General features: G+C 42.6%; 1 protein-coding gene across 1 annotated transcript in view; it reads left to right on the top strand.

Moving 5' to 3' along the window:
- Positions 1 to 332: 332 nt before the first annotated feature.
- CUNH3orf20 (chromosome unknown C3orf20 homolog) overlaps positions 333 to 21,453 on the top strand; it is a 98,938-nt gene continuing 77,817 nt past the window's right edge. The window contains exons 1-5 of the mRNA XM_007461583.1: positions 333 to 807; positions 1,571 to 1,711; positions 5,838 to 5,957; positions 13,042 to 13,177; positions 14,177 to 14,461. Of these exons, the coding sequence (XP_007461645.1) occupies positions 333 to 807; positions 1,571 to 1,711; positions 5,838 to 5,957; positions 13,042 to 13,177; positions 14,177 to 14,461 (1,157 nt within the window). The remainder of the gene's footprint in view (positions 808 to 1,570; positions 1,712 to 5,837; positions 5,958 to 13,041; positions 13,178 to 14,176; positions 14,462 to 21,453) is intronic.

Raw genomic sequence — 21,453 nt, 5'->3', positions numbered from 1 at the left:
CCCTTGCTCCAGCCCAGGGTCCGTTTGGGGGCCTCCCAAAGTGACTCACTAACGTGGTCTCTGATGCATCCCCAGGAAGGGAAGTGGGGTGATGGGGGGGCATCCCTTTGTGGGAGAGAGCGACCAATTATTTATCCTCCCGCATAGGATGCCCTGGCTCAATGACCTGTAAGGGCCATTTCAGCACTTCCATTCCATCTGTCCTCAAGGCCTCACCTTAGGTGAGAACTTTGGCTCTCATTCAGCTCTCAGGGTGTCTGCCTCCTCACAGCTGAAGGTCCTTCTTGTCTGAGATGGACAGTATTACCTAGTAGTATGCGTGCTCTAGGACCATGAATGACATCAAGACTAACCGAGAACTATACCAGCAATACGCCACCACGGCCCCCAAGCTGCTGGCCCGCATCTCCAGGCTGCTCATCGTCTGCCAGAGCGCAGGCATTTCTGTACCCAATGGCATCAGAAACATCTTTGAGTTCACCTGGGAGGAGCTGATCACTGACCGCATGATCCCTACCCCTTCTGAGATCCTGGGCCTGGAGATCAGCATTGGAGCCCCGCCCGTGGTGCTTATGGAACCGGCCCCTGTGCAGGCCCCTGTCCAGAACAAGCCACCCCCGCCAGCGCTACCACTGCCGATGCTGCCCACTTCCACTGGGCCGGCCAAATTCTCCACGCATTCTCCCACCCACGGCCAACGGGGGCCATCCAGCCAGGAGACCCTGCACAGGTTCCAGAGGCAGTCTATCCACCTGCTGACCGAGCTCCTCACCCTGAAGATGAAGGCCATGCTGGAGTCCGTGTCCAGTAAGTCAGCGAAGTCTGGCTTACCGGATCCTGGCTTATTTTTCTGGGCCTGGAAGGGTCTGGCCTGGGCATGTGTGTATGCGTCCACTGCACCCACCCCAGACAGGTCTACAAGAATGTGCCGTGAAAAGGTGGCAGCCAAGGGTCCGCTTTGCAACTCAGCTCCTTCCTGAGACCACCCCCAAGAATCATCCTTTCACCCCTCTCCGTTCTCCATTTTGTCCTCCCATCCCTCCAGCTTTGCTGAACCCAGATTGAGAGGTTGGCCATGAGAACAGTGTGAGGTATTGAAAGGGGGAGTTTGTGGAAATGATGCTGAGGTAGAGAGAGGCAGCACCCAGGAGGTGGGGGTAAATCGGGAGGGCCAGTTGGTGGGTAGCAAGACAGAGCCAAGCAGAGCCAGAACCAGGAGAGTCGTGAGAACCGGGGTCTCTCCACAATGAGGGTGTCATCCCAAGATCAGGGACCCAGAGTTTCATCAGTGATGGAGCCTTCTGAATTCTGTGTTATTTTAAATACACAGATAGCGTCAGTCCCCAGGCCTCCGGGTGGGAAGAGAGAAGGGCAAGGGGGCAGAGAGCAAAGTGCCACCTGACAGGTCTTGGGAGCTCGAGGCCCTCTCATTAGGAGCCCCCTCATACTTGCTCACCCTAGGAATAGATCACTCCCCCTTACTTCCTGGGCTGTTTATGGAGGTCCTTTTATAGAAGCATTAGCCCCATGCTGGAGGAAAATGAGTAGTTGCCTTTGATGATTCCTTTAGTAGGTGCCAACCCCCTGGACATTACAAGGCGCTTCGTGGAGGCCAGCCAGCTCCTCCACCTCAGAGCCAAGGAGATGGCTCTCGAATACCTCATCGGCACCATTGGGAGAAGTGCTTGCAGTGTCGGACAGATGGGGAAAGGTGGGTCCCTGAGCATCAGCTCTTAGGCGAAAGGTCAAACAATACCAACTAGAGTGCAATGGAAAGGTCAAGTCCCCAGCTTAAACGTTTGACATTTCCAGGAGTTGAGGTGGCTGTGAAGCAACAGGTATTCTTGAACGCTGCAGGTGAATTGCAGGTGCAGTTCCTGTGGAGAACAGCTTGGTGGTGTCTGCAAGGTGGGAGATGCTCTAGCATCTTACAACCCAGCAGTTTCTCTCTGGGTCGTTCCCTAGAGCTGTGATTCTCAGACTCTGCAATGAAGGACCACTTTGTAAAATCTGCAGTCTCTTGTGGATCACCCCTCTTAAAAACATGATCACGTCACAACAACAACATCAGATTGTTACATAGTCTTCTAAATGTTTATTCTCAGTTTTTGTACTCAGCTGGTCATGGTCTGGTGTGGATTCATACCAGTCCACAGGCCGCACTTGAGAGTTGCACTGCCCTAGACAAACACACACAAGTGCAAGAAGTCATACCAGAATGTTTACTGTAGAATTGTTTGGGATGGAAAAAAAATGGAAACGACCTAAATGTCCATCAACAGGACAAAGATAAATTACAGTCTATTTCGATGATGGAGCATAATGAGAAGTGAAAATGAATCACGCACTGAAGCACACATATCAACATAGATAAACTAAAAAAATAGCGTTGAGCAAAAAAAAAAAAAAAAAACTATAGAAGGATACATTTGGTATAATACTATTTAAAGTTTAAAATAACAAAATTATAACATTGCTTATAAGCGTTGAAAAAAAAAAAAAAAAAAAAACTATAGAAGGATACATTTGGTATAATACTATTTAAAGTTTAAAATAACAAAATTATAACATTGCTTATGGGTACGTTATACAAAGTATAAGTACAAAAGCTGAATGGGAATAACAGATGCAGAGTTAGAGGAAGTGATCTCTGCTAGCGGGAAGGAGAACATCTGGGATCTGGAAGACAGCAATTCAGTCATATCTGTACTGTTGTATCTCTTAAGCTTGGTGGATATACAGGTATTCATTTTGAATGCCTGAAAGTCCTCACTGTTAGGAGACTTCATGCGAAGCATAAAAAATTTATAGCCCATAGCCATTTGCCCTAACCTATAAAATCCATCCTTTTTAGTGTCTCTCCCTGTCCTCTGAATGTGTGTCAGGCTTCCCTTGGTGGTCAGAGGTTAAACACCTGATGATGATGTACATATACACAGGGAAAATAAATTGTATAGTAAAATTGTAGTGCTAGGGGAAAAAAATGTGGGATTTCGTGAAGTCAATGAAAATGATGTTGGAGAGCTTCTGGGTGCCCACACGAAGCCACTCATTAGCAATGCGGTGGAGGAAAACTAGTTAACTGCTGAGGACAGGAGAGTCATCTAGGGTGACTACTCCATGGAGAAAGGACGACTTGGTTATCAAAGGGTTAACAGTAAAAATTTGGATATTTCTGCAAAAGGCAGACATGAAGGGACTCATGTTTTATTGCTGTCATATAGCCATTCAGGCGAAAAGGAAAATCACACCACCTGAAAAAAACAGTCATTTTTATTTCTTATAAGAGTTAGTATATGCTTACGATATCAATGGATTTTTGTTAAATACAAGATAGAGAAGGTTATCTTGATAAACTTTGGTTTCCTTTTCTAACATAAAGTCCCAATCAAGCATCCTCCCACTATTTACCATGAAGTGGGTGGGGGGGTCTCTGTTTTAAGGGAAGGTACTCTGCGCATTATGTTCAGGATCAGCTGTGCTCTGATAACACAGGTCCTCTGATTATGCTCTATTTGGTTGTCAGCAGACACGGAGTTCTGCGCCCTGCACTCCATATAGGGCTTGGAGCTCCACCTCATTTGGGGGGCAGCTGCCTGATGGTCTGTTGTGTGGGCAGGCGAGTCCATGGGACGGGTCCTGGTAGCCCCAGCCCAACCACCCACCCTCAAACCTGCGAGTGGTGCTCTCCTACCTGAACATTGTGTTCTCTCACCTTGAAAAGGAAGTCGTCGTCCCCATTAGCGCTCTACCTCAGAAGGTGTTTAAGCATCTTGGAAGGTCATAGGCTTTCACCTGTGATACAGTGGCTTCCTGCATCTCTCACGGTTTGTGGTTAACCTAGTAGAGGAGACTGCAGAGAGCCTCTCAGTGATGTGTTTGTCCGGGCTGCATCAGTAGAGTGCTGAGCAAGCCTGTCCTCCATCACACTCCTCAGGAAATCTCTCTTACTTGTTGACACATCTATTCCTGATGTTCCTCTCTTTAAACAAGCCAAGAGTTTGAAAAGAAAATCTAGATAACAAAATATAAATGAAGGAGCGATCCGTTTCTTTTGGAAAAGCATTCACCCTAGAAGGACTTGAATTAGATAGGTTTCCCAGGGCTTTAAAAAGAAGATTCAAACTCGTGTTGATCTGTTTTGCATGAATTTTGCTTTTCCGAACCATCTAACTGCTGAGGTAGACCCAAGTTGTTACTGAGTCTGGAGTGGTATTCCTTGAAAGCTGTAACCAGAATATACCCATTGCTACGGTAGTATTTCCTCAGTAATAAAATTACTTCCTGTCTTTTCTCCTGTCCAATACCTCCTAGTCCTGGCTTGTCTGGAAAGAAAACTGGACTGTTACTTGATTTTTAGTTGATGGCAATATTATTAAATAAAACAACAAAAAAGAAAACAGATAATCTTGCCATTTTTATGTGATAACTATTTTTCACTTTTGCAGTTCCCTTTGTGGTTCCTCCCTCTGGGTGTGTGTGTGTGTGTGTGTGTGTGTGTGTGTGTGTCTGTGTGTCTGTGTTTTCCTAAGAATACTGCAATTTTTCTATTTTTCAGTTTCCTTTACTTAACAGATACAGTCTTTTCCAACATGGCTATATACTTTTAACAATTGTCATTCTGAGTGAGTGTAGAGTCCTCCTAATGTTCATGTTCCATAATTAACTGAATGCTTAGGTTTCCAGGTTTCTTGTTATTAGTATAATATACATTGTAATACACAGCTTCATGCACATTGCTTCTTATCACTCTTGTGTTGGTTATTAAGATTAACCTCCCAGCAGAGAGATTATTGGGCAGAGGGTCTCAACATGTATATAGTTCTTGCTAAACATTACTTTCTTGATGAATTTTCTCTACACCCGCGGGGTTGACTGGTTTTATTCCATCTTTCCCAGCATTGGCTATTATTAGTTCTTTTCATGTGGTCCTAACTTCACCAGTGAAGGTGATTGTTTCTGAGCTTGCATCATGCAGGGTGCAGTCTCTGGGTGTAGTTTTTGTCTATTTAGGAGGTCAGGTTTGCCATTTTCTTTATGAGTTTGAATGAGCCGTGATGAATGGCTTAACATTTCCTAACATTTTCATGCCCAACTAGTGAAATGACTGTATTTGGGGGGAGAATAAGCAAATGACTTGATGAGGTTTATAGAAGAATGATCAAGATTTTCCACACGTAAAGGGGTGCTAAATTTAAATTCTTAAGCGGTCAGGTATCAGGTGATTTTACACAAGACAATGTGATCCTGCAAGAGACTAATCTATTGTTGAAGAAGCATCTGATCTCTGTGGCTTTGGATCAGGGGAAACAGATGACTCGAAATGTCCTTCTAGCTACAGCCCAGTGTTTATTCTCTTCACCTAGTGCAGCAGTTACATCTGCATTTATCCCTAGAGTAACGTCACCTGTGGTTGCTTTCTCTTCCTTGCTCCCTGCTCTGGTGTCATTTCATTCTGGAATTTTATTTTATTTATTTATTTTTTACACAGCACGTTCTTATTAGTTATCTATTTTTATACATATTAGTGTAACTATGTCAATCACAATCTCCCAGTTCATCCCACCACCACCCCCACCCCTCATTCTTGAGAGATATTGAGTGTGGGGCAGGGAGGACACCATAGAAGAGAACTTTAAAGATTTCTCTTAATTGCTCTGAGCCTTCTCCAGCATTAAAAAATCTTTTTCTTCCAGAAATTGGTTGTTTTGTAACAACAGGGCACTTTAGAATATCTGGTCTGCCATACAACTAGGACAAAAACTTCATTATTATACTTTTGATTAAAAAATTAAAATAAAAAAATTGAAAGCAGAATCCCATCTGTTCCACTCCAGATTCCTCCAGAAACATCCCAGCCATGGGAGTGAACTCACCTTACCAGCCTGTCTACGAGTCCTCTACTGGCTGTCTGAGCTTTTCCCTCTCAACCGCAAGGGAAGTCAAGAAGAAAACAGGTAACAGTGATTCCCAGCAAGACCTTTTGACCTATCTTTGGTGGTGGAGGTGGGATGGGGAGGGGGATAGAAGATTTCCTGTGTAGGTTGATGAGATGATTTGATTTGGTTTTCTGATAGGAGGGATATATAGCTGCCCTGGCTGGAGACCCAGCAGCTATTGACATATTCTGTCCCATAAAAGGTGACATATCTCAATCCAGTCACTCCACTTTGCAGTCTCATCGTTTGAATGTTTACAAGCACTCCATTTCTGTTAATGCGGTTCCTCTCACCTGGGGCAACACCCCTAGCAAACCCACATCTTCCACCTCCTATGTTATCCCATACTCACCCCCTCTTCTTAGAGAGAGACCTGTGTTACCCATACTCACCCAGCAAGTGGGGGAACCAGTACCTGAACGGACGTATCTGGATACCAAGCCTAACCATGTGTCCCCAACTGGGTCAGTTTATGTGAGCAGAAAACAGACATAGAGGCCATTTCTATTCTACTGCAGAAAACACAGAGCAGAAGGAAAGGCTTAAAGGAAAGAACTGGTGGCAGGTGAGACCAAACAGGGTAGCAGTGAGTGTGCAGCCAGAGCTTGGAGGAGAGATGAGTTGAGGCTGGAGAGGGCAGAGAAGGAACTTTCTCTCATGGAACTTCCAGGACCCCCCCAGGCTGTGGAGGTAGAGTGGTGGGGTAGGGGAGGGATTGTATTCGCAAAGTGGTGGTGGGAGGATCAACAGAAGTTTGGGATGCTCAAAGACTGTCCAGTGATTCCCACAGACACTGGAGGTAAGGCTAGAAGTTGAGAAGCTTGGATTTTATTCCTGAGCCCACCTCGGATTGCTATGAGATTTGCCTTCTTCCAGGCCTCACTCTCCATATCAAGTTGATCCTGTAGCCTTTCAGTCAGTGAACAAATGTTTATTGAACAATTGCTAGTTGTCAGTCACTGGTTTTTTTTTTTTTTTTTTTTGGTACGCGGGCCTCTCACTGTTGTGGCCTCTCCCGTTGTGGAGCACAGGCTACGGACGTGCAAGCTCAGCGGCCATGGCTCACGGACCCAGCCGCTCCGCGGCATGTGGGATCTTCCCGGACCGGGGCACGAACCCGTGTCCCCTGCATCGGCAGGCGGACTCTCAACCACTACGCCACCAGGGAAGCCCCAGTCACTGTTCTGAATGCTGTGGGTACACGTGTGGATTTTAAGACAAGGAACACCTTCCCTGATGGAGGTGACATCCTCAGACTCTTGTTTCCCCTGTTCCTTTACCTCTCATGACACATTTTCTGTCACTGTGAGCATCACTTCCAGCATCCCTCTTTATAAGCTTCTGGTTTATCATATGTCCTCCTGAGCTGGCCCTAAATCAGTGCAGTCACTTTGAGGGGAAACAAAGTATCCTCAGGACACCCAGTGATTTCATGATTTTTTTCTTCCTAATGACCTCAGGGGTGATGCCTTGAGTAAGGTTGTTCCAAAACAAAAGTTGCAGATGTCTGTTGGTCTTTTTGTCTGTGTGGCTGTTTTCCTCTGCCACCCGAGGATGTGATTACCCCATGATGTTGCATCATTCTCACTAGGATGTTCAACGCTGCTGCATTTCTTATAGGTTTCTGATATTGTTTAGAAATTATTCTCACACACGTGTGCTAGGATGGGTGGTTAACCTTCCCTAATAGTTTATAAATAACCGTGTGTCCTAGCTTGCCCAGGAAAGTCCCAGTTTATGCTGTTGTCCTGGCATAACTATTAATTATACCCACTTTCACTCCAAAGTGCTGCCCTAGCTTAAAGAACGTATTGTGGAGTCGTTGTGGTTTTAAGTCACTTTGGGTTTGGGACCTCTGCTATCTGTTCCATGTACACGTGCTGTCACACCTTGCCAGCTGGCCCCCTTTGCAGTTCTAGGGTCGTGCAGACTTGGAGCAGACAGGCTCCAGGAGTTGGACCTACTCCCTGAGCAGACAACAGCTACTTCTGGAGCATAGCCCAACTTTACAGGCAGAGAATTGAGAGAAATCTGTCAACAGTGGTTCCTGGTTGTCACACTTGGGGACCCAAAGCAACTAGGGGCAGGCCAGAAATGGATGCTCAGGCCAGCAGATATTCCAGGAGGTCAGCCAGCAGGTAGGTGGGCCTCAGGGTCAAGTCTCTGGTCTCATGGCTGGAGGAGTCAGGAAAGGGACCAGGAACCACTGAAGGTGACAGATACCAGACATGGTACCCAAGCACCAACCAGAAACCTCGAGGCTTGGCTGACAGTGAGAAAGACTCCATTCTGAGGCCTTCAGGGCTCAGTTGGAGCCTAAGCAATGCCCCTGGCCTGAAGACTCATTTTATTTTTGAGTCCAAGGTGAAGATGAGCCTGCATATATCAAAGGAGAGCATGTGGCTCCAGCTGAGTAGGCAACAGAGACTCGGAAGCAGGCAGGACCTGAATAGATGCTTCTGGAAATTCAGCCATGGATGATCACCTCCACAATTTTATGTCGTCATATCCTCATACCACCTAAGACTTGCCGTGGGGGATAACTGTGAAAATAACGGAAATAAGCACAAAACATTGCCACCACAGATTTGAGCAGGCAGAAGAAAGAATCAGCTCGAAGACAGGACAGTGGAAATTATTGAGTCTGAAGAACAGAAAGAAAAAAGATTAAAGAAAAATGAACAGAGCCTAAGGGAACTGTGGGACACCATCAAGTGGCATATGCATGTGGGAGTCCCAGAAGAGGAAGAGAGATCAGAAGAGGCAAAGAGAATATTTAAAGAAATAATGGCTGAAATTTTCCCAAATTTGATGTAAGACATGAACATAAATGTCAGAGAAGCTCAGCAGACTCCCAGAAAGATGACCTCAGAGAAACCCACGCCAAGACACATTAATCATCGAACTTTCAAAAGACAAAGACAAAAAGAGAATCTTGAAAGCAGTAAGAGAGAAGTGAATCCTCACATACAATGAATTTCAATAAGATCATTAGCAGGTTTCTCATCAGAATTTGGAGGATACAAAGTACAGGGCAAATATATTCAAAATGCTTAAAGAAAAAACCTGTCAGCTAAGAATCAATCCTGAATTCAGGAAAACTGTGCTTCAAAACTGAGCAAGACATTAAGACATACAAAACCTGAGGCAGTTCATGACAACTAAATCTGTGCTACAGGAAGTGCTTGAGGGAGTCCTGCAAGGTGAAATGAAAAGACACTAGACAGAACCACAAAGCTATATGGAGAAATAAAGACCTCAACAAAGGTAATACATAGGGAAGAATAAAAGCTAGTATTATTGTAACAGCAGTTTGTAACTGCACTTTTTGTTTTTCTACATGATTTAAGAGACTAATATATTTAAAGAAAAAATTAGTGTAAAAGCCAGTATTACTGTTAACTTTGGTTTGTAGCTCCAAATCTTAGTTTCTACATAATTTGAAAGATTAATGCATTTAAAAGAATTGTTCATTTATGTTTTGGAACATATGATATAAGAAGATGTAATTTTTAGGACATTAACAACTGACAGTGATGGGGATGATGCTGTAAGGAGGAGAGTTTTTGTACGTTATTGAAGTTAAGCTGGTAAAATTCAAATTAGAATGTGATAACCTTAGGATGTTAAATGTAATCCCCATGGTAACCACAAAGAAAATAACTACAATATACAGAAAAGGAAATGAGAAATTTAAAAATTTTGCTACAAAAAATTAAAACAAATGACAGTGATGCAGGGTATGAAGAACAAAAAGCTCTAATAAGGCATATAGAAAATAAAAAACACAGTAACAGAAGCAAGTCCCTCCTTATCAGTAATTCCTTTAAATGTAAACTGGCTAAATTTTCTAATCAAAAGGCAGAGATTGGGAGAATGAATAGAATCTCATGATCCAACTATATGCTATAAGAGACTCACTTGAGATCCAGAGACACAAGTGGGTTTGAATGTGAAAATATGGAAAAAGATATTCCATGCAAATAGTAACCAAAGGAGAGCAGGGGTGACTATTACTAATATCAGATAAAATAGACTTTAAATTTAAAAAGATTACAAGAGACAAAGAAGGACATTCTATAATAATAAAATTTCAATACAGTAAGAAGATACAACAGTTATAAACATTTATGCACCTAATGACAGGCCATCAAAATATATGAAGCAAAACCTGACCAGCTGAAGACAAGTAGTTCTACAGTAATAGTGGGAGACATCAATAACCCACTCCCAATAATGGATAGAATAACAGACAGAAGTAAGAAAATAAAAAACAACACAATAAATCAACCAGATCTAACAGACACATGCAGAACACAAAACAACAAAACAGTGCACATTCTTTTCAAGTGTACATGGGACATTTCTAGGATAGGTCATATGTTGGGCCACAAATTAAGTCTCAGTAGATTAAAAGAAATAGATTTCATTCAAAGTATCTTATCTTACCACAATGGGATGAAGTTAGAAATCAGTAAGAGAAGGAAAACTGGAATGTTTACAAAATTGTGGAAATTAAATAACACACACTTAATCAATGGATCAAAGAAGAAATTACAAGGAAAACTATAAAATACTAGAGACAAATGAAAATGAAAACAGCGGGCTTCCCTGGTGGCACAGTGGTTGAGAGTCCGCCTGCCGATGCAGGGGACACGGGTTCGTGCCCCGGTCCCGGAAGATCCCACATGCTGTACATTGATTATGATGCTTGCTGTCATTTCTCAGAAGATATTCTTTATCCAGTCAAGGAATTACTTTCCTGATTTACTAAGAAGATACTTTTTATCTGAACACAAAAGAAAATGTGAATAACTTTATCAAACTTTATTTCTACATTTATTTGTGTTAAAATATAATTTTCTCCTTTATAATGTGTTAATGTGGTGAATTAGATTAAGAGACTCAAATTAAACATACTTCTCTGCTGTGATGTAATCTCACTTGGTGGTTTCGTCACATTAATTTATACTGATCACAGTCACAGATGATACAAAGCTTGAAGTGACAATGAAAATGGTGAGTAATTAGAATTAATCTCGGTGCTTCCCTGGTGGCTCAGTGGTTGAGAGTCCGCCTGCCGATGCAGGGGACACAGGTTCGTGCCCCGGTCCAGGAAGATCCCACATGCCGCAGAGCGGCTGGGCCCATAAGCCATGGCTGTTGAGCCTGCGTGTCCGGAGCCTGTGCTCCACAACAGGAGAGGCCCGTGTACCACAAAAAAAAAAAAAAAAAATGAAAACAGCATACCAAAACTTATGGGGTACAATGAGAGCAGTGCTAAGGGGAAAATTTATAGCTATTAATGCTTATATTAAAAGGCAAGAAAGATCTCAAGTAAAGAACCTAACTTTCCAACTTAAGGAACTTTAAACCCAAAGCTAGAGAAGGAAGGAAATAAAGGTTAGAGCAGAGAGAAACTAAATAGAGAATATAAAAACAACAGAAAATCAATGAAACCAAAAGTTGATGCTTCAGAAAGATCAACACAATTGACAAATCTTTAGCTAGATGGACTAAGAAAAAAAGAAAGGAGACTCAAATTCCTAAAATCAGAATTGAAAATGGGACACAGCTACTGACTCTACAGAAATAAAAGGGATTATCCGAGAGTACTGTGCACAACTAACTGTGTGCGAACACATTGGATGACCTACATGAAGTGGACAGATTCCTAAAACACAAAGCCTGCTTAGACTAAATCATGAAGAAATAGAAAATTTGAACTTGACCTATAAATAGTAAGAGACTGAATCAGTTATCAAAAATCTCCCAACAAAGAAAATCCCTGGACCTGATAACTTCAATGATGAATTCTACCAAACATTTAAAGAAGAATTAATGCCAATCGTTGTAAAATTTTTCCCCAAACTTGAAGAGGGAACACTTCCCACCTCATTCTGTGAGGCCAATATTGCCCTGATATTGGAGCCAAAGACACTAGAAGAAGACTACAGACCAATATACCTGATGAACATTGATGCAAAAATCCTTAGCAAAATATTAGCAAACAGAATTCGGCAGCATAATAAAAGGATTAGACAACATGACACTAAACAGGATTTATTCCTAGAATGCAAGCATGGTTCAACATATAAAACTCAACTAAAAGATGCCGCATGCCACAACTATAAGATCCCACATGCTGCAGTGAAGATCCCGAGTGCCACAACTAAGACCTGGCACAGCCAGATAAATAAATATTTTAAAAAATTGAAAAGAAAGATTTGGTCTATACCTATAATGGAATATTATATAGCCTTAAAAAGGAAGGGAATTCTGCAATATGTTATAACATGGGTGAAACATGAGGACATTATGCTACATGAAACAAGCCAGTCACAAAAAAGACAAATACTGTATGATTCCACTTATAGGAGGTACTTAGAGTAGTCAAAATCATAAAGATAGAAAGTAGATTGGCAGTTGCCAGGGGCTGGGGGTAGGGGAGAATGGGGGGGTATTGTTACAGAGTTTCAGTTTTATAAGATAAAAAGAGTTACGGGAATAGATGGTGATAACGGTTGCACAACACTGTGAATTTAATACCACTGAACTTGCCTCTTAAAAATTAAGTTGGTAAATTTTTGTTATACGTATTTTACCACAAACACACACAAAACCCCCCAAAACATCACAGTCTTGAGTCTCAGTTGATACACTCTGCCCTCTGCCAAAGGCCAAGATAAGCCAGCATCAGAGAAGTGTTGAAGCCCTTGAGCCATTGAGCCATTGAGATGGAATTGGGACTTTTTGTCTTAAGTCAGAAGTGTCACAAGGGAGTCCCTTCTGCAGCCACCACAGCCATGTGTGTGCTCTCTCCACCCAGGACTAGGCCGCCCTTGGGGAAATGTGGCTGAATTCACCACTCTGCATGAGTGTTCCTGACACACACTCGGTTGACTCACAGAGTGCCGCCTCTGTTTCATAAGTGACCTGCTGGGGATTCTTGTCCCTGGAAGCATAAATGATTCCCACAGTTATTTTGATTCTCAAGGGATGCAGCTCTCCTGCTCTCCCCGCCCCCTCACCGCAGGTGAACATGACGTCTTGAGAAACCATTTTCTAAAACCCTCCCTAACCTCTTCATCTCCAACTACAGGCAAACCCAAAAATTTGGAAGAAGTAATCTTGACATCCCCACAACGAGGAGCAGGAACCTCTGCCTCTGAGGTTTTCGAGTTCAGCGACCCCTGCCCTGAAGCCCAGGAGAAGCTGCAGGAGATGTGTCGCCTTATGTGAGCACCTTAGTGGTTGGGGGTGTATGGGAGAGGAGGGCATGGCCTGTGTGTGTGTGGAGGGGGATCACGGACATGTTGGCTACCCAGTGCCCCCAGCCACAGTGACAGGGTGGTAGTCGTCCCTCACACACACGTCCCTAGTCCTTCCACATTCACAGTCCTTTTCAGTCCTAATATGACCTTATGAGGAAGGCAGGTTTATGCCCGTTTTACAGATGAGGAAACTGAGGTACCTCAAGCACATGGTAAGGCATTGTCTGAGGTCCCACAGCTCAATGGGCCTGTTCCAGGGCAATGTTCTTTGCCTCCTCACCAGTGAGACCCCTTTGCATGGCTTCTTAAAGTTTACGCACCCTTACAGTTAAGAATATTTATTTCTTGACATAATTTATCAGGTGTTCTCTTAGAAAAAAAGGAACGGCTCTCAAAACAAAAAACACTGACCTGGGTGATTAATGGTATTTATGATTTTGTGGGTCCCACAAGTCCTAGCAAGTGAATCTGCATTTCTCCAAAGGCCTGGACCATGGGCCATAAATGATTTCAAACCTAGTCACATCTAAGTATATATGTGTCCTGGGGCTCCCAGGCCACTGTCATTGCAGCTGTAGAATATGCATAGAGGGCAGCCACCCAGTTTGCTCCTTACTGTGACATTCCAGAACGAAGCTGTCTTCCTTTGTAAGCTCAGGATTGGGAGGTGATCAAAGCCTCCAGCTCTGCCACCCCATTCCACACACAGCTCCACTGCATGGGTCCCCACCCCTGTGCAAAAGGTGGAAATCAGGCCAGGGCCGGTCTCAAAGGGGTATGGGGACCTTCCCAGTTCTTCCTAAAAACATTACCTGTTTTTGTTGGATGAGGGGTTGGGGTAGGGACAGATACTTTGGGGACAGGGAAATGGAATGGGAGTCTCGGGAGCTGGGGAGGGGCTGTAAAGAGCCTGGTGAGTGAGAGGCAAGTGGCTAGAAAATATGTTGGTCTCCTTCCCTGCAGAGAAGCCGAAAGGGTCTCTTGGAAAAGGAGGAATATCTTCTACCCCATGATCTTACACAACTACAGGGCAAAGATGCCCCCTCATCTAATGTCGACCCCCAAAGGGGACGCTCAGACCCCATGCTCCCACCATCCGCACCCTCCAGGTGCTCAGACTTCCACTCCCACCCCTCACCAACCTCCTGCCCATCATCTTCACTTGGACCGGCCTTCTCAGGAATGGAAGGCACCCAAGAAGGCCATCAAGTTGCATTACACCTTCTATGATGGGTCCTCCTTCATTTAGTATCCTTTTATTTGGTGCTTCCCTTCCTCCCCAGCAGCTCGACCCAGAGAACTCCAGGCTTTGACAAAGCCAGAGTGTTTCCTTTGGCTTTTCATTTGGTCAGAGAAGTCTGGTGATGGGTCCTCTGGGATATTAAGAGTTTGTTCAGGTCAGAGAAGTACCAAGAGTCAAGCCTCAAATTCAGTCCTGATCAACCAGTATGTACTGAACCCGACTATCTGTGATCACGTGTCAGTGCGGGCTGGGGGTGCAGCAGCAGTCCCTGCCTTCGAGGCTCTCCCAGGTGGGAAGAGGTTGGAGACACAGAACATTCATCTCTAGCTGAGGGAAGGTGATAGGAGACCCTCCATCCTGGGGGGGTGGTCTTTGTCCTTCTGTCTCAGGCTCAATGGGTAAGCCCTGTGGTTCTTGCATACTTTGCCCCCAAGATCCCTGTATTTGGAGTCTAACCCGCACTGCAGATACCACACCTGGCACATGCTCGGGTTGCTCTGCAACTGAGGTCTGTCGGTATTCATGAGAATATGGGCAGCTGGGTCCCAACCTCGGGGTGTGTGAGTGGCACAAGGGGACACATTTTCTCGTTGAGAATCTGGTGAAAGCTACAGACCCTCTTCCCAGAAATATGAACTGATACACATGCATTTAAAACATTTCCTGTGATTGCAGGGGGTCTGCAGACCTTCAAAGCTTGTCCATGGACCAAGAACCCTAGACTGAGGAAAACTAAGATTTCTAACGTGCAGGGTAAAGGATGAGAGTTACGCATATTTTAGCATGAATGGAGTCAGGTTGCTTTCTTCATTCACAGATGTTTATCGAGTATTATATGCAATGATTAATGGAATGGAGTGAATGTACCACTTTACCTTAGAGGGAGGTGGCTCTCTGAGCTGTCTCAACAGGCGGCCCAGCAGGCCTTCCTGGCCATGGCCCCCCCTCGCTTCCTTTGGCCTCCTCTCCACTGAACTGGGAATTCAGAATTGCAGTGCCTGTCAAAGGAGTCCTATGGTTTCTCTGACCATAAATGAGTGCATTCATTACTGTCTGCTCAGCCCTGCTTCCAGGACACCTTGTGCATTGAACTCAGCACACACCTTCCCAGGCAGCTGCTGCTCACAGGGGTCATGGGGCTCCCTCCCCCCGCTTTTCTTCCTCCACACTGCATTGAATGGGACCATCACCCTGAACTCGTGAAACTGTGTCCGTGAACTAGGTTGCTATTGGCAGGACCAGAGAGGGGTGGACAAGTGTAGATCAGGGGATCAAGGTACTGCAGACCAGCCTGCTGGGATCCATGTTCCCTCCCCTGCCACAGAATCCCAAGGACCCCCTGCTGGGACCACCCCAGACCTCAGGCCATCGATGCTGGTGCGCTTGACTCAGACCCCAGTGATCTTGGTCGTTAATGTATTTCTGCTGTGGAAGTCCCAAGAGCCCTGGATTCTAGGCCCAGTTCTTCTTGGTGACCCTGAACAAGCCATTCCATCTCTCTGGGCCTCACTTCTCTCCATTATAAGGTGAGAAAGTTGGACCCAGTGATCTTGAAGGACAGCATCTGTGTTACCATGATCAAATGGCCAAAACACACATGCAGGTGTTGGATCCCTCTGGAGTACAGAAAATGTTTGGGAGACACTTCCCTCCCTCATGGGTTCCACAGAACCCTGGACTCAGCAGCTAATTCTGTCTTCGTGGAGACTGCTGGGCCAAACTTTCAGGTAGAAGTGATGTGTCTGCCCTTGGATTGCCAAAAAGCTCCAAGCCCCGGTGGGTTTGCACTGGTCAGTGTCAGACCCCAGAACCATCCTGGCATCCCTTTCATTTGGGCTGTCAGCATCTCCTTGGATCTCTCTCCTCAATGGCTGAGTCTCCTGTCAAACTTCCCTCAAGTCCTTTTTTCATACAAAGATACAAACTCACCACATTAAAAACAAACCGTAATCACTATGTGCCCAGTACTGTGCTAAGTGCTGTTCCTTTAGGGATTTGTTGAGCACTCAGAACTGCTGTGTGAGGTGCACATTTTTTTTTAATATGTAAAATGCACGTAACATTTACTGTTTTAAGCATTTTGAAGTGTACAATTCAGTGGCATTCATAGTGTTGTACAACCATCACCACTATCTAGTTTCCAGCACTTTTTCATCACCTCAGAAGGAAACCCTGTACCTAATAAGCAGTCACTCCCCATTTCCCCTCCCCCACAGTCCTTGGCAACTGCTCATCTCCTTTCTGTCTCTATGCATTTCCCTATTCCAGACATTGCATATAAATGGAGTCACACAGTATGTGGTCTTTTTATCTGGCTTCTTTCACTTAGCATAATGTTTTCGAGGTTCTTCCATGTTGTAATATGCATCAGTTCTCCCAGTTCCCCCACCAGGGATTGAACGCCAGCCCTTGGCAGTGGGAGCACAGAGTCCTAACCACTGGACCTCCATGGAATTCCCTCCTTTTGTTTTTTTGATTGGGGTGAAATTCACATGACATAAAGTCAGTCCTTTTAATGTGTACAATTTAGTGGCATTTAGCACATTTACAGTGTTGTGCAACCAACTCCTCTATTGAGTTCACCACAAAAGAAAACCGTATACCCATTAATTGGTCACTCCTCATTTCCGCCTACCCCCAGGGGCAACCACCAATCTGTTTTTTTGTCTCTATGGATTTGCCTATTCTGGACATCTCATATAAATGGAATCTTACAGTATGTGGCCTTTTATGCCTGGCTTCCTTCACTTAACATAATGTTTTCAAGATTCATACATGTTGTAGCATGTGTCAGAATTTCCTTCCTTTTCGTGGCTGACTAATATTCTATTGTATGGATATACCACTTTTTAAAATCCATTCTTTCATTTATGGACATTAGATTGCTCCCACCATTTGGCTAGTGTGAATAATGCTGCTATGAACATTCTTGGAGAAGTTTTTATTTGCACACTGTTTTCATTTCTTTTCGGTCTATACCTAGGAGTGGAATTACTGGGTCATATGATAATTCTATATTTAACTTATTAACTTATTATGAAAACATTCAGAATGTTTTCCAAAGTAGCTGCACCATTTTACATTCCCACCAGCAATGTGTGAGGGTTTCAGTTTCTCCACATCCTTGACTATACTTGATATTTTCCAGTTTTTAATTTCCAGCCATTCTAGTGGGTGTGAAGTGATATCTTGTCATGGTTTTGACTTGCATTTCCCTAATAGCTAATGATTAGGAGCATTTTCATGTGCCTTCTTTGTATAATCTTCTTTGTAGAAATGTGTATTCAAGTCCTTTGCCCATTTTTTGATTAAGTTGTGAGAGTTCTTTTTTTATTGTGGATACTAGGCCCTTATCAGATATATAATTTACATATATTTTTCCTGTACTGTGATGTGTCTTTTCATACTCTTGATAGCATCCTTTGATATACAAAAGATTTAAATTTTGATGAAGTCCAGTTTTTCTATATTTTTGGATTTTATATCTAAGAAACTATTCCTTATTCCTCTGTTTTCTTCTAAGAGCTTTATAGTTATAGCTCTTAGGTCTAGATCTCTGGTCCATTTTTCAGTTGGTCTTTGCATATAGTATGAGTAAGGGTCCAACTTCATTCTTTTGCATGTGGTTCCCAATTGTCCTAGCACTATTTGTTGAAGAGACTATTCTTTCCCTCATTGAATGGTCTCATCGCCCTTGTTGAAAATCAATTGACCATAGATATATGGGCTTATTTTTGGATTCTCAGTTCTGTTCTGTTGATATATATGTCTGTTATGCCAGTACCACACTGTTTTATTATCACTTTGTAGTAAGTGTTGAAACCAATAAGTGTGGGTCCTTCATCTTTACTCTTTTCTTCAAGATTATTTTGGTTATTTGGGTACCCTTGCAATTCTGTACGAGTTTTAGGATCAAGTTTTCCATTGCTGCAAAAAAGATTGATGGGATTGATAGGGATTGCATTGTATTGGGTTGGCCAAAAAGACCCTAAGATGTTACAGGAAAACCCAAACAAACTTTTTGTCCAACCCAATATCTGTAGATCACTGTGGGGAGCATTGCCATTAACAATATTAATTCTTCCAGTCCATGAACACCGGGAACAAATGATCTGAAGTGCTATATGAGCAACAACTACAAGAGAAGAGTAATAAACAAAAGGAAATGATACCATTTACAATAACATCAAAAAGGATAAAATACTTTGGAATAAATTTAACCAAGGAGGTGTAAAACTTGTACACTGAAAACTACAAAATATTGCTGAAGTAGAGAGGACTGAAATGAATGGAAAGACATCCCATGTTCATGAGGACAACTTATTTCTATGTGTTGGTGTTGTATCCTGCAACTTTGCTTTGCATGTTTCTAGAGATTGGTCCTTTTCAACTAGGTTGCCTAACTGGTAGAGGTACAGATCTTCATATAATTCTCTTATGATCTTTTTTCATTTCTGTAAGGTCAGTTGTAATGTCTCCACTTTCATTTCTGATTTTAGGAATTTGAGTCTTCCTTTCTTTTTTTCCCCCTCAGTCAGTGTAGCTAAAGTTTTGTTAATTTTACAGATCTTTTCAAAGAACCAGTTTTGTGTTTTGTCAGTTCTCTCTATTGTTTTTTCTGTTCTCTGTTTTGTTTTTCTTTTCTCTAATCTTTATTATTTCCTTCCTCTGCTAGCTTTAGTTTTACTTTACTGTTCTTTTTATAGTTCATTATGGTAGAAGTTTGGGTTATTGAATTGAGATCTTTCTTCTCCTTTAATATGAATATTTTAAAAATTGTATTGGCGTGTAGTTGATTTACAATGTTGTTAGTTTCTGCTGTACAGCAAAGTGAATCACTTATACATATATCCACTCTTAGTTTTTTAAATTTTTAATCTTTTTTTAAATTGAAGTATCATTGATTTACTATATCCACTCTTTTTCAGATTCTTTTCCCATATAGGTCATTACAGAGTATTGAGAAGAATTCCCTGTGCTATACAGTAGGCTCTTATTAGTTATCTATTTTTTATATAGTAGTGTGTATATGTCAATCACAATCTCCCAGTTTGTCCCTCCCCACCCTGTTTCCCCCCTAGTAACATAAATTCGTTTTCTACGTCTGTGACTCTATTTCTATTTTGTAAGTAAGTTCATTTGTACCATGTTTTTAGATTCCACATATAAGTGATATCATATGATATTTGTCTTTCTCTGTCTGACTTACTTCACTCAGTGTGACAATCTCTAGGCTGTATAAACAAGTGAAATAATGCCATTTGCAACAACATGGATTGGGCCTAGAGACTGTCATAATGTGAATATTTATAGCTGTAAATTTCTCTCTGAGTACTGCTTTCACCTGATCCCATAAGTTTTGGTATTTTGTGTTTTTGTTTTCATTTATCTCAAAGTATTTTCTGATTTCCCTTGTGATTTATTCTCTATCCATTAGTTGTTTAAAAGTGTGTGCTTAATTTCCACCTGTCTGTGAATTTTCTAAATTTCCTTCTGCCAGTGATTTCTAGTTTCATTCTGTTGTCAGAGAATATACTCTTTATGGTTCCAGTTTTTTTGAAATTTATTGAGACTTGTTTTGTGGCCTAACATACTGTGTAAACCAGAGAACAATCCATGTGAACTTGAGAAGAACGTGTATTCTCCTGTTGTCAAGTGGAATGTTCTGTATATGCCTGGTAACTCTAGTTGGTTTATACTATTGTTCAAGTCCTCTGATTTTCTGTCTAGTTTTTCTAGGCATTATTGAAAGTAAGGTAGTGAAGTCTCTCTTATTGTAGAACTATTTCTTCCTCTAATTCTGTGCATTTTTGCTTTATATATTTTAGGGCTCTGTTGTTAGGTGTTTATACGTCTATAGTTGTTATATCTTCTTGAGGTATTGGCCCTTTTCTCAATACATAATGTCCTTCTTTGTCTCTTGTAAAAATTTTTACTAAAGTCTATTTTGTCTGATATCAATACAGCCACCTTTCTTTTGGTTACTATTTGCATGGAATATCCTTTTCCATCATTTCACTTTCAACCTAGTTGTGTCTTAGCATCTAAAGTGAGTCTCTTGTAGATAGCATATAGTTGAGTAATGTATTTTGTTTTGTTTTTATCCATTTGGCAGATCTCTGCCTTTGGAGAGTTTAATCCATTTACGCTTAAAGTAATTGATGATATGGGAGGACTGAATTCTGCCATTTTGCTGTTTGTTTTCTTTCTTTTTCATGGAAAGGCATTTTATTTTTATGTATGTATGTATGTATGTATGTATGTATGTATGTATGGGGGCTGCATTGGGTCTTCGTTGCTGTGCACGGGCTTTCTCTAGTTGTGGCAAGTGGGGGCTACTCTTTGTTGTGGTGCATGGGCTTCTTATTGTGGTGGCTTCTCTTATTGCAGAGCACAGGCTCTATGCACAAGGGCTTCAGTAGTTGTGGCCCGTGGGCTCAGTAGTTGTGGCTCGTGGGCTCTCGAGCACAGGCTCAGCAGTTGTGGCACATGGGCTTAGTTGCTCTGCGGTGTGTGGGATCTTCCCAGACCAGGGATCAAACCTGTGTCCACTGCATTGGCAGGTGGATTCTTAACTACTGCGCCACCAGGGTAGTCCCAAGGCATTTTATTTTAAATACAGCAGTGTGTACATGTCAATCCCAAACTCCCACCCTTCTCCCCAGTAACCATAAGTTCCTTCTCTAAGTCTATGAGTCTATTTCTGTTTTGTAAATAAGTTCATTTCTTTCATTTTTTCTTTTTGGATACAGCATATAAGTGATATCATATGATATTTGTCTTTCCCTGTCCTACTTACTTCACTTGGTATGATAATCTCTAGGTCCATCCATGTTGCTGCAAATGACATTATTTCACTCTTTTTAATGACTGAGTAATATTCCATTGTATATATGTACCACATCTTTATCCATTCATCTGTCAGTGGACATTTAGGTTGCTTCCATGTCTTGGCTATTGTAAACAGTGCTGCAATGAACAATTGGGGTGTGTTTAT

Source organism: Lipotes vexillifer, unplaced genomic scaffold, assembly GCF_000442215.2.
Source record: "Lipotes vexillifer unplaced genomic scaffold, Lipotes_vexillifer_v1.1 scaffold889, whole genome shotgun sequence".
Classification (NCBI taxonomy): Eukaryota; Metazoa; Chordata; class Mammalia; order Artiodactyla; family Lipotidae; genus Lipotes; species Lipotes vexillifer.
This window is presented reverse-complemented; position numbering and strand designations above follow the sequence as displayed.